Source organism: Fukomys damarensis, unplaced genomic scaffold (assembly GCF_012274545.1).
Source record: "Fukomys damarensis isolate Sample0158 unplaced genomic scaffold, DMR_v1.0_HiC HiC_scaffold_36, whole genome shotgun sequence".
Lineage (NCBI taxonomy): Eukaryota > Metazoa > Chordata > Mammalia > Rodentia > Bathyergidae > Fukomys > Fukomys damarensis.
This window is the reverse complement of record NW_022900948.1, coordinates 14,829,471-14,842,712: the sequence shown is the minus strand read 5'-3', so window position 1 is coordinate 14,842,712 and position 13,242 is coordinate 14,829,471. Positions and strand designations below refer to the sequence as shown.

At 37.5% G+C, this 13,242-nt stretch overlaps 1 protein-coding gene across 4 annotated transcripts in view; it reads right to left on the bottom strand.

Moving 5' to 3' along the window:
* Nucleotides 1–2,741: 2,741 nt before the first annotated feature.
* Nucleotides 2,742–13,242, bottom strand: part of Zcchc7 (zinc finger CCHC-type containing 7) — a 219,070-nt gene continuing 208,569 nt past the window's right edge. For all 4 annotated transcript variants that reach the window (XM_010619402.3, XM_010619401.3, XM_010619400.3 and 1 more), the window contains 3 exons: nt 11,154–11,249; nt 6,934–7,051; nt 2,742–5,248 (listed from right to left, as the gene is read on the bottom strand). In XM_010619402.3, coding sequence (XP_010617704.1) covers nt 4,809–5,248; nt 6,934–7,051; nt 11,154–11,249 — 654 coding nt within the window. In that variant the 3' untranslated portion in view covers nt 2,742–4,808. The remainder of the gene's footprint in view (nt 5,249–6,933; nt 7,052–11,153; nt 11,250–13,242) is intronic.

Below are 13,242 nucleotides of genomic sequence, written 5' to 3'. Positions count from 1 at the left end.
GGCAGAACCAGAGAAGTGTTTAGACCTGGACCAAGTTTTCCTTATTAATGAAGCAAAACTCTTCCGAGTGCTCTAACCAGCACTCTGTGAAAATGAGGTTTTCTACTCTGGTGCGAGTAGATGCTATTTCTGGTCCTGTGTGAACTCCAGAAATAGTTTCCTCTAATGCTTTCAGGTGGTTTCCTCATACTTAAGTATTGACCAGTACTTAAATGAACGAGAACTCTCTGTAGGTCTGTGTGCTATCTCTGTGTAGCTCTTTCCTCCCGGTAACCTTACCTGCAGACTGTGGCTTGGTCTCAATTTGGGAAGACTCCAGGGTCTTCTTGGGTCCCTCTGGCTTGCTTCCTAATTGGGAAACTTCCCAAGCAGTCTGTCAGCTGGGGGAATCACAAGGCACAGCTCAGTTGATTGGCGTTTATCCAAGTTCGCTGTTCCTCAGCCTGATGTTCAATGTCTTGAGAATGGTCTTACGTATTTTTTACATTATTTCAGGATGGGGGCTAAATCTGGTACTGGCTTTTCTTGGCTAGAAGTAGAAATTCCTCAAACTACTTTTGAGAGGGACTGTTATAAATGCTGCAATAAACTTTATATTCTGGACCCCCTTAATGTTGCGTTGTCATACACAGGTATCTTCAGTTGATAAACGCTTGAGAAAATACCTGCAAATAACTTTATATACAACATATCAAAATAAAGTCATATTTTTCTGCATTCACAAACAACTTTAAACCAGGTATGGTAGCACATATCTGTAATCCCAGCATTCTGAAAGGCCGAGGCAGGATTGCAAATTCAAGTTCAGCCTAGGCAATTTAGTGAGACCCCGTTTCAAAATAAAAAAGGGCTGGGGATGTAGCCCAGTGCAAAGGCCCTGTACATCAATCCCTAGTACTGTGTATGTGTATGTGTATGTGGGAGGAGTTGGTCTAAGACTGCTGAGTACACAGCTCCAGATCGTGGCTGTAGCAGATGCTGTATTGCATTCACATATTGGGCTAGTCAGAGGCTGCCCTTCAGCCACCCAAACCTACTTTGCCTGGGTGGTAGACAGCCCGAGTTGACTGGGGAAGGTTCCAAGGGATAGCTCTTAAAGCAATGAGTGATTAAAAAGAAATGACATAAATGACACGTGCCAGCTCCTTTGCCTCTAATCAGAGAAATGCTGAAGTGTGACCCACATTGCCTCTAGTGCTCCCTTCAGCCTGGCAGTTGCGTCGTGGGACTTGACTTCATAAAGCATCCAGTGCGGCTTCCTTTCCTTTTCTTCCCTATCTCGCTTTCCCACGCCTTTACTAGTTTTCCTTGGAAGCAATTCTTAGTAAATATTTTAAAGAGCAGTTGTTTCGGTTGTTAGGATGGGTATGTACAATGTACGATTAGGTATGCACTTTGGCCCAACGCACATCAACTACCTTCATCATGTGACTGCGTGGGATGATGAATACACTGTCTTTCAGCAGCTGTAAAACCTAAAGGCTCCCACTGAACTTGAATCCTGGCAATGGCTTCTACAACCTAGATACTCTTCTTCTCCAATCAAGTATCCCACTTAAACAGTAGCACTATGATGGAATTCTAAGCCTGGTCAGACAAAGTTATAACCTGTCAGAAATGGAAGGCAACCACAAATCCTCTCCCAGTGAAAAGAATTTCTTTTGAGAAACAGGTTGGGGTTTTAATTAAGGTTGCTCAATCCCAGCTCAACTGGTATTTTGGGATGGGTGACTCTTGACAGGGGCGGGGCTGTTGTGTATACTGTAGTATGTTCCACAATGTATAAGATCAGAGGATTAAGACAGCTATAAAGGACTGAAATGCTCTTATTCTGTATGTAACCTTTTGTTGGCAGAATTCAGTTGTTTCTTATGAAAAGCATCTCTTTTCCAGATTACGCTTATAGTGTTAATCTTGACTCTTCTCACACATAGTTCACATCAAACTCTTCACTGGCTGCAGCACTAACAAATGTTTGCCAATTACAGCAAAGCAAAGAGAAAAAGGGAGGATAATACTCCATGTTATTGTGAGACTGGGGAAATAAACGCTTCATACACTCCCAGGGATGTATAAATGGCCGGAGGGGTATCTGATTTTATGGGGATATGATTTAGCAACATGCACTAAAATGTTCATAAACTACATCATACAACTTGGCTCATAAATTCTGTTTTATAAGTAGATATAAAAATAATAAAAAACAATGAAGATATTAAAAAACAATGTGCTAATTATGACAGTCATATAATAGGATACTATGTAAAAATAATGAAATAGACATGTTTGATTGGAAAGATTTTTACAATATGTTGAGTATAAACACAGGTTAGAAAACACCACGTGTAGACACACATGCATGGAAAAGTCTGATTCTGGACACTAAGAATTTTAACCATATCTTTGGGTGGAAGAATCATGTATATTTTTTTCTTAAAATGAGTATGTAATCTTCATATAGCCTAAAAATAAAGGGCTAACTGTAAATATGTGGTTAATAGAAAGGTCCATGAAAGTTAAGTTTTCTACTGAGGTAAGGCTGGTTTTTCTTCATTCTGTTCTGAGAATGTCAAACATAAATGACGGTGGAGCTAGGAGTTACTCAGGCTGTTTCTAATCAAAGTGGGGCTGGAGGGAAAAGATGCTTCAAAGCCAGGCGTGGTAACAGGACTGTAATCCCAGCACTCGGGAGGCCGAGGCAGCATGATTGCCATGAGTTTGAGGCCAGCCTCAGCTACACAGGGAGCTCAAAGACAGCCTGGACTACATACTGAGACCTTGTCTAAAAAAAAAGGAAGAAAAGATGCTTCAAATCTTCTCAATCCTTGCAACTGTACAGAAATTTCTTGTTCTGGAGATCTGCCTTTCTTCTCTTGTATTTTTCCATTAAAAAGTCTTAAGTGATTAAATGTTCAATCTACTTTCGTTTTTTTGGTACCAGGGATTGAACTTGGGCCCTTGAACTTGCGAGGCAGTCAGTGGAACCACTGAGCCAAATCCCTGGCCCCAGTCTATATGATTTGAACTTATTCTTGTAGGGAAAGTTTGTGTGTGAATAAATGAAGTAAATGACTAACTTTAACTGAACACTGTGGTGTAAGAGCCTGGATGGGCAAGGGAAAGTAAGAGGAAACAGACCAGAAAGAAGTTCCTTTGTATTTCTGCTCTTGCCTCATTAGGAAACAGGATGCATCCTTATGTCCTCAGGTGAAGCAGCTCAGCCTTCTTTCCTATTTGTACATAAATTCATGAAATTGATGGGAAAATAATGCGTAAGAACAAAATGTTTGTCTAAGAAGGAAAATTTTGGGGAAAAATAAGAAGAAAAAAAATCCTTTCTCCCCATCTCTAAGTAATTGCTCACGCATGAAAGAACATAAATAATGGTAATCTTACTTTTGGCCAGAGAAGAGATGCTCCAAGACCTGAAGGGGTGCTAGTTCCATCAGATCAATAAGCCATGTTCATCACAGGTCCTACTGGGGAATTAGGCCAATCATCTCAAGGCTTACCACACTTCTATGAAGCTGTTTTTCATGGCTGTCATTTTCAGCAGGGTGTCAAGATTCTGGTCGCTTACTTTAGGGCCAACACAACTTCAGTTGATGTTAGGAAGCCATAAACCAACAGGCAATAAATTTAGCTAAAGCTGTACTGTAAAAGGGGGATGGTGGGCTAAAGACTGTTGACCTACAAATTCTATGAAGGTTGATATGGGAGGAGAGAATTCTCCTTCCTCTCAAGAGAGTGGATCCTAGCAAGCTATATAGCAATTTGCATACTTCCCAAAGAATAAAGTACAAATATAAGAATCCAACATTATAAAATCTGTTTAATTGATCCCATACCATTTTATTCTGACAGAGCTTTTGATTGGGCAAAAAGGGCACTTCTGATTCTAGTTTATGGTGATTTTATAAATTTAGTCATTTTTCCAACACAACTATGTGCTGTGAGACCTAAACTCTTATTGTCATTTTATATAACAAATTTATTCATTCTGTTTCAGATATTTTATCTTTCTCATTCTAACATGAGGCACTGAGAAGTACAAAAAGTTCACAATATAAAAAAATTCTGTATCTCTGTGTGATAGTTAAAAAAATCCACAAAACAAAACCATTTTTTAAATTGGGTAATATCCTTCTCTATATATCTGAATGATGGTTTTCTTGAAATACGGCAATAAAAATGGTATGAACTGTTTCAATGTGATCGTATTAACATTTTTGATGATACTTTTTGATATATTTCAGGAAATCTGTCTTATACATTTATACTGGAAAGATTTTTTTATCCTTTGTTAATAGCCCAATTCTCTCATGGCTTTAATGATACCTTCATTTTATAGTCAGCTTGTGATATTTACTCCAAAGGAAGACTCTGACAACAGTTTTAGAAGCAAGAAAAGCTGGATTTAGATTTACAGCCATTGTCCCTTTCCATGTTAAAATAAAATGGTGAGTGATAAATTTCTTATTAGTAATAATTTCTCCTTCTACAAAGATTTAAATTTCTTCCCACATAGCAAATACACTGCATTCATGAACATTTATTTTTTCAAGTAAATTTAAAAGGTTTTCTTGAAAAGACTGATTTTTTTTTCTATCCCAAAGATTCTGAGTAAAAATGATATTACAGCAGAAGGTTCAAGTTTATCTTTCTGTTTCCTAACAACCTGTTGGATGTAGAGAATTGAGATCCCCACTCTAGGTATGGCTGCAATAAAAAATCAAAACCCCAAACTTCCCTTTATTTAATTATAAGTAATAAAAATATTCCTAGAATGTTGTAGACATTAAGCCAAATCACAGCTTAGACTTTTTTTTCCTTTGCTTAATGAGAAATAAATTATCATTAACATCATCTTCCACATATCTCTCCTTTTTCTTCTGCTTGCTCCGCTTGCCCTCTTTGGGAAGCTTGTCTTCCCTTGGCTTGTGGTGATGTGATGAGTGGTGAAAGGACTTGTGAGGCTTCTGGGTTTTAAAACTGATGGGAGAAGAGTGAGTTCTGGGGCCCCTAGTAAAGTCCTCATTCACTCCCCAACGTCTGTCAAGCTTTCTGTGCTTCTCTGGGTGTCTATTCCTGCTCATCATTTCTCTCTGAGCTTCTTTATCTTCTTGACGCCACCTGTTGTTTTCCCGGGAGGCATGGCTCTTCCTCATGTCACGCTGGGGTTTCTTATCTGCTGCTTCCATATGTGGTCTCTTGAACTGCCTTGGAAAATCCCCATTTTTCTGGAGTTCTGGAAAATATAAAAGTAGTTTTGCATATTCAGCAGCTAGACAGTTCATGTAGAATTTTCACAGATCTGTAAATAACTTAGCAGACGGGAAAGATATTTAACATTCTAAAAATATGACATTCTAAAGAAACCTTTCTAAGTTAAAAAAAAACTCACTGAAAATTGAATGGTTGTAGTTCTACATTCTTGACTGCTGAAAAGGAAAACACCTAAATTCCAATAATATTTATTGTATTCATTACACTTTAACTATATTAAACAATGGAGACAAAGTCCAGGAAGAACTAATCATCTTAGCTTTGTGAAGAAAAGTAATTTCTGAGCAAATCAAGTTCTCTAGTGATAAAAAGCCCTTGAAGATAAGGGGAAGAGGGATATATAAAGTGGCTTTCTGACAATCTCTTATGACATTTCAATTACCCTTTGATGATAAAAATCTCACAAAACTGAGAGGTAGATGCCAAACCTCTATTCCTCCAGAGTAGAGACTAATGGCTCAGGGAGTATATATGAATGCACAGTGAGAGGGAGCACTCATGTGCATTTATCTTAAGAGGTTTTAGTGACAAATGATACTATATTTTGTTAGTATTTGACACACCAAGAGTGTCTGATGGTAGGTAGGAGATGAGGTTACAGTAAGGGATGAAAATTAAATGTATCAACCTTGAATGATTAAGGTGGCCAGTAAAAATTTTAATGTAAGAATTTTAGAGAGCCAGGGAGATAGCTCAGTGGTTCTACTGTCTGCTTTGCAAGCACAAGGTCCTGAGTTCGAGCCCCAGCACACCCCTTCAATTTTTATATATATATATATATATATATAAAAATTGAAGTTTTTAGAGTAAAATCAAAATGCCAATGGATTACAGTGCACCTCAAAATGGATCAGTACTATAGAGTTGTTAATACAAGCTAAAGAGGAGAAAAATGTTTTTCTTAGATAATAAAACTTATAAATGCTCATTATAGAAAATTTGGAAAAACAGAATAGTACAAAGAAAATAAAATGGAAGGCATTCATAATCCTTAATTCAGAGATGACATTTCATACATTTCTTTCCTTCTTTGCTTTTCCTTCCTTCCTTCCTTCCTTCCTTCCTTCCTTCCTTCCTTCCTTCCTTTCTTTCTTTCTTTTGTGGTACTGGGGATCAAACTCAGGACCTCGTGAAAGGAAGGTGTGGTGCCACTGAGCTACATCCCCAGCCCTCAAACATTTCTTTTAATCTCTTCCTAATTTAGTTGCTTCATCATTATCTTCATGTACTATAATTTTTCTACAGTTGAGATAAATTTTATATTAAATATAATATGCAAATGATGCAGGAGCTGTGAGAATTCCTCTACTCCCCTCAGAATTAGTATGTTCATGGTGAAGAGAATCTGAATGCAAAGAGTCAAAAGAATAGAAAAAATAAAATTAAGTGTCAAGCAAAATCTCAAAAGGAATCTTTAAAGCTCTGCATGCATAGGTGAATACAGTATCTTTAGGAACATTTTCTGAAATGTTCACTATGTTTACAACACAGGATTTCTGAAGTAGGTGCCTGGTTTTTGAAGATCAAGTAACCTCTGGTTTCTGTGGTAATTAAAAATGTTTTCTATGCTAAACAATGTCTCCCAAACAAGGCAATACAGGAACTACTGCAGAAGTGCTTCAACTAACAAGAATTCTAATAACATACCTTTTACTTTTCGTTTCATTCTCTGATCTCTCTCTCGAATTTCATATTTGTCATCATAGTAGTAGATGAATGGAGATGCTGGAAATGTCTGGTTAAACATTCGCCTTTCTGTACATTCCTAAAAATTATATTTGAAATTATGATGTCACAAGGTTGCTTTGTTCAGAAAACTTTTCAGTGAGCTTCCAGACCATGTTAATTAGAAATGAGCCCCACAGCAGCGGTAACTCATGCTGTGGCTGCTGGACATAGTCTTTGCTGGATGCAGTGAGGGGTCATGCAGCCCAACAACGTCACTGCGCTTATGTGCTATACTTTCAGGCTTGGATGGCCTTCTTTTACCTCTGTACCTATAAAATTCTTCTCATCTTTCTACAATGGTCCCTGCCAAACCCCTCCCTCAGTCTGAGTTAAAGCACTGAGGGTTAGTGCCAATGACACTGTCCTCTGCTAGTGGGTTTATTTTATTCATTTGGATGCTAGTATTTATCCTTTTATTTTTTGTTTCTTCTAATAGCTTTCCGGCAAGTACTTTTCTTTCTCTTTTTTCCCATCCCCAAAATGTGAGTGTAAATGCTTAGCCCTTGGTCTTTTCTATAGATATAAGTGGTACACAAGCTTATTTCAACTCAACATTGACTACTTATTAGAATAGTAATTCTTATGGTGTGGAGTGAAGTGGTGCTGGGTTATGTCTACTTTGAAAATGTTCCCAGGTAATTCTGCGATACTCCAAATGAAATCTCTCCCCTCCTTGTTTTCCTGCCCAAGCTGAAATCATTCTTCTTATTTCCCTAGGGCAGCTCCCTGCTCTCATGATTCTGGCCCTTCCACTTTGGGTATTTCCCAAATATATATCTGTGGCCTGAGCCACTCCCCATAGGATAGGGTTCTGTTCTGCCAGGCATGGTGGCGCAAGCCTGTAATCCCAGCCCTTAGGAGGCTGAGGCAGGAGATCACTGTGAGTTCAAGAACAGCGTGGGCTACATAGTAAGCTCCAGGTCAGTTTCAACTACATAGTGAGACCCTGTCTCAAAACAAAAAACAAAAAAACAAAAAACAAAACAAAACAAAAGAAAACCCAACCAACCAACCAAACAAAAAAAACTTCCAAAAAACAAAAAACAGAATAGGCATCTGTTTACTATGATCTGCGACACATAACTCTTTAGCAAGTCTGAAACATTTTTTCTTTGAAGGAGGTTTCCCTTTGGAACTTTCTCATTGTTTTTTAAACAATGCCTAAAACTTATTTACGAATGTCCAACGTTTCTTAGCTAAGTATTGAAAAAATATTAGAATAACTTTTAGAAAGTATGTAAAATATTCACATAGAATTTAGCTGACTCATAATACTTTTGACATTAGATATTGGATTTGTACTTCTAAGACATCTGACCAAGTTGGTAGCAATACATTTTATGCAGTTAATTTGTAGGTTTTGTTTTTTTTTTTGTACTGGGAATTGAACTCAGGTCCTTGTGCTTGTGAGGCAGGCACTGGAACCACTGAGCTAAATCCCCAGCCCCTTAATTTGTAGCTTTAAATAAGGTATGAATCATTCTAAATACATACTTAAGTAAGTAAACAGAAATCTGTATTTACTTCTCATACCAAACCAAGCATTTTTTAACTAATTTCCATTTTCCCTGCCAAGAAAGGGTTTTCAAAGAACCAACTTTTGGTTTTGTTGATGCTATTTAGCTTTCCATATCAATAATTTTGTTTCTTATCTTTACTATTTCCTTTCTCCTACCATCTTTTTTCTGTTGTGACTTTTTGGAGCTCATAAATTATAAGGCAAACATACATGACAACATAAAACATTTTTTCCATAAACCATTATCTATACTGTTCCAAGTTCCCATTCTCAGGAGAAAAGATAACAATGAGAGATGTGTCTCTAAGATTCCAACCATAATAGAAATGAAAGTTTGCTAAATAAGAACATAAGCCACATGAAAGCACAAAACTCAGTGGCACAAGTAGTATATTTAGAATACTCTAGTACTCTGCAATGGTGGGATATAAAGCAATTTTAGCTATCAAGAGATAAATTTTCTCTACTAAGAATTCCAATCATACAACAGTAGGATCAAATTATGATTACTAGAAATCTTGATACACTTATTTAATACCTATGTAAACAGAACCTTTTAACTCTCCCAGGCCCCATTAATCACCCTTTCACACCTTTCTGAGTAGTCCTTTTATATAGTGACTACTGTTCTTGCCTCCCTAGCTAGAAAATGGGAGTAGGGAAGGGATATGTCCTTTCACATGAAGAATCTATTCAATAGTAACATTTGTAGGGCTGAATTTCTGAAACTGAAGAGGAAGGGTCCTCAGGCATTTTTAACTATCTGCAATGTGTACTTTCCTATTTGGTCCTATATAGTCTAGTTTGATATGACTACACAGAGCTATCCATTACTACAAATGTTTTCCAAAGTTAAATGTAAATCATATTTTGATTATCCACATCACTGGTCCCCTCCATTAGCACAGACAATTGATAGCTATATAATTTATCTACTATTCTGGATTAGCCACACCACTGATCTTCTTCATTAGTGCTGGATAATTTAGAGTTCTTCATCTATGGCAGTTATGAGGTGGCCAAATTTGCTTTATTATAAATGAAAAATAATATAAATCTAGATTTTGGGGATAAATTCCAAATGTTTTGACTGTATTTCCTCTCTACACTAGGAAAGACTAATAAGCAGTAAATACTTGACTATAATTGTTTTCTTTAATTGAACAGACATAAATGCTAAAATTGTACCTTTTTGCTTTAAAGAAGTAAGTAGGCATAAATTGTACATCTGTGTGACTTATGTGGCAATGGACCACTTATGTGAATATGTTCTCTAAAAGATGTTGGTAACATCTGAATGTTGCTAATAAGGATGAATGAATGGAGGAGTAAAAATTTAGAGATAATTTTATAAAAGAAATCTTCTCTAGTAAGGCTTTCAATGTGAGTTCTAGAGAATGGAAGTAAGAATACTGTAGAATCCATATCATCATATGATGGCTTTGATCACACTGGAAACAGCATCCAAATGCCAGTGCCAAGAGATTCCCTGTGTATACCCTCTTTGCTTTGAAGACAAAGCTTGAGGACAAGAGGAAAAAAGTTGTTCAAATTACCTGGTTAAGTTGGTAGCAGAGCAAAAATTAGAATTGAGGACCACAGCCTCAATCTAGTTGTCATATTCTACTCCCCACCACCTTTCTGCTATGATCTGGAACATAAATGATCTGCTGCTGGTCTCTGTCTGGAACTTTTTCTTCTCCCAGCCTTTTTCTCTCCTTATGATGTAGTGCCCTCAGGATCTATACAATAAAATGCATGGCTGGAATTCAAGAGAGGCCTACAATTACTCCAATCTATTGCTTATCCCTCTACCACTGAGAGCTCCTAAGCCTCTGTATGCTTTCTCCCTCCTGCCATTCGATCTATTAGTTTAACTTAGCTTCTAGGCTGTGAGATGCCTATCAGGTGAATAGGAATGCATCACTCCACACAGGTTTTCTACTTTCTGTGTCACTGTCCTTCTCCCTCTGCCTCAAGATTCCCAGCATATATGGACCCTGAGTCTCTTCTTACTGCATGATGCCTCTGGGATGAACTGCTCCTGTTTCATTACTTCATGTGGCAACTGGCCAGGGGACTAATGCCCACCTCCATCACTGCCTTCCATGATTGAGTGTCACAGATTACAAGTGAATGATAAAGATTTTTTTTTTTGGTCTTGGAGATTGAACTCAGTACCTCGCACTTATGAGGCAGGCGTGGTGCCCTGAGCTAAATCTCTGGCCTGACAAAGATTTAACTGAACACAGTACCAGGAAAAACTGGAGAACTAAGTAGAACATTTAAAACATAATGTAGCTGTGTCAAAATAACAGTAGGTATAAGAACTCGTGAGAACTACTACCATCTTGTTGACTATTTGTCTGACTGGATTTATGAACTATATTTGTTTTCATATACATTTAATACTTTTAAAGTAATAAGAGAAATATGCTCTGATAGACTCTCACTCTCACAGGGAGGAGAGAAGTGAATTAGTTGGGAACACATTAAATCTACACTGAATGTTAGTTTGTAAACAAGTAAGCATTTGGAATTATATTCTTCTTGAGTTCATGTTTCAGCAACCACACCCTGACAACAGAATGCTTTATGCCCAAATATTACTCAAACTTACATGTCCATAATGGCCTTTTTGTGCACAGTTGTAGCAATACACTAAGGCTGATTGTCCAGAAGGGGTCTTCGGCTTTTTGGGTGGTCCAGGTTTGGTCTGCAACACAAATATTTGTGAAGATTTAATAAATGTTAGAAGAGTTCAAATCTTGTCCTTTCCAAAAGAGCTCTTTTTAGGCAAGAGATTCCTTTGAAATATGGCTTCTTATAGTTTAGTGTGGAGTGGCAGTGAACCAAGAACAGAATCCTGAGACAGCAATATTTAAGAGTCAGGCAGAGAAGCTTGTGCAAGGAACAGAGAAAGAAAGGCTCAAGGATGTGGAGACATAGGAGAACACAGGCACAGGCCTTAAAACTAGATTCAGGAAGGATGAACTGATCTGTAATGCCGAGTACAGCAGAGAGACGAGGCCTACTAACATCAGTGCCGAGAAACAGCCATTTTAAGTGCAATTGTTCATAGATAGCTTTACTGAAAAGATTTAAAATACTTAGTCTGAGGATAGAAAAAGTAGAATGTAGGAGAGTTAAGAGTGAAGGGATATACACGAGGGTAAAAAAATAGAGTAAAGAACTGATTGTTCAGAAAAGCCAGGGCAGTCACTACTTCCAGTAGGGAGAGAATAGCAGGTAGACAGTTTCAGAATAGCTGCAATTTCCTATTTCTTGCCACATGGAGGTGGTTACCTAGGTGTGTGTTATATAACTAATTCATTAAAACATACACATATTCAATGCAGTTTTCAGTATGTATATTACACTGCCCAAAAAGAAATGTTAAAAAATTAAATATACATTAAAGAAAGGGAGAGAGCAGTCATATATTATTTTGAGAAGCATGAATAAGAACAGATTAAGATGGGGGTTTTTAGGAGGAACCTCTCTCTCTCTCTCTCTCTCTCTCTCTCTCTCTCCTTCTCTCTCTCTCTCTCTCTCTCTCTCTCTCTCTCTCTCTCTCTCTCTCTCTCTCTCTCCTTTCTTTCTACCGGACAATGAACTTGGAACTTTGCGCTTGCAAGGCAGGTACAGAACCACTGAGCTGGAGGGAGATTTCTTACAGTTTGTTTTTGGGATGGAAGAGACCTGAGCATGTAAGAAAACTAGGAATGACGGAGAAGTTGAAAACAGACAGGAGATAGAAGGCAATGCACAGGACAGGACCTCTGAGGAAGTGCTGGCTTTAACCAAGACGAAGAAAAGCTAATCGTTGCTCTGTTTATTGTAGAGACTGGAAGAAAAGAAATAGGGATGGGTATGAACTTGGGTAAACTTATTTCTTATGTTCATTATGGGAATCTGGAAACAAAGAGAGCTCATCTGCTAATTAATTTTGTTTGATGTTGTAAACAGGTGGCTGGTAGTCTGTTTCTTGCCATAGGAAAATGATGAACAGGTTATAAAAATCTTCAAGGTTTTCAACTCTTATTTTCTTAGATGGAAAACAATAAACTATGAGCAAAGAATATAACTAATGATAAAAATAATTCACCCTCAAATAATAAACTTTCTAAAAGAGGCACTTGTTTATAAATTGTTCTATTTATGTCTGTACAAATACATGATATAATTTGTCTTTGAAGCAAGATTTCTAGATTCATTGATGAGAAGAAAAATATGCTATGCTTTTTTTTTTTGGTACCAGGGATTGAACTCGGGTCCTTGCGCTTGCAAGGCAGGCCACCGAACCGCTGAGATATGCTATGTTTATACCACTGGAGTAAGACATACCATTGACCTGAATCCTATGTAAAAGGAAAAGATAAACCAGGAAGCAACGATGAGAAAGTCCAGGAAGAACCATGTCAGCACGGACATGTAGTCACTGGAAGTTGATTTGATTGGTATATGGATATAGGTCAAAGCTTCTTCAAAAGAAGGACTACCAATACTGCCACAGTACTTCTGGCTTTTCCTTAAGTATACAGGACACAAGGAAAGTAAAATTACTATACAACTGTCTAGAGACTCATTCCTACCTTTCAGAGCAAAAGTTATCTTTATTTAACACTGGCACTTATTTCTATCTCCCCAAGTCCAGGTTCTCCCTTTCCATACTCTATTTCTTATTTTTGTCTATTACCTTTCAGTGT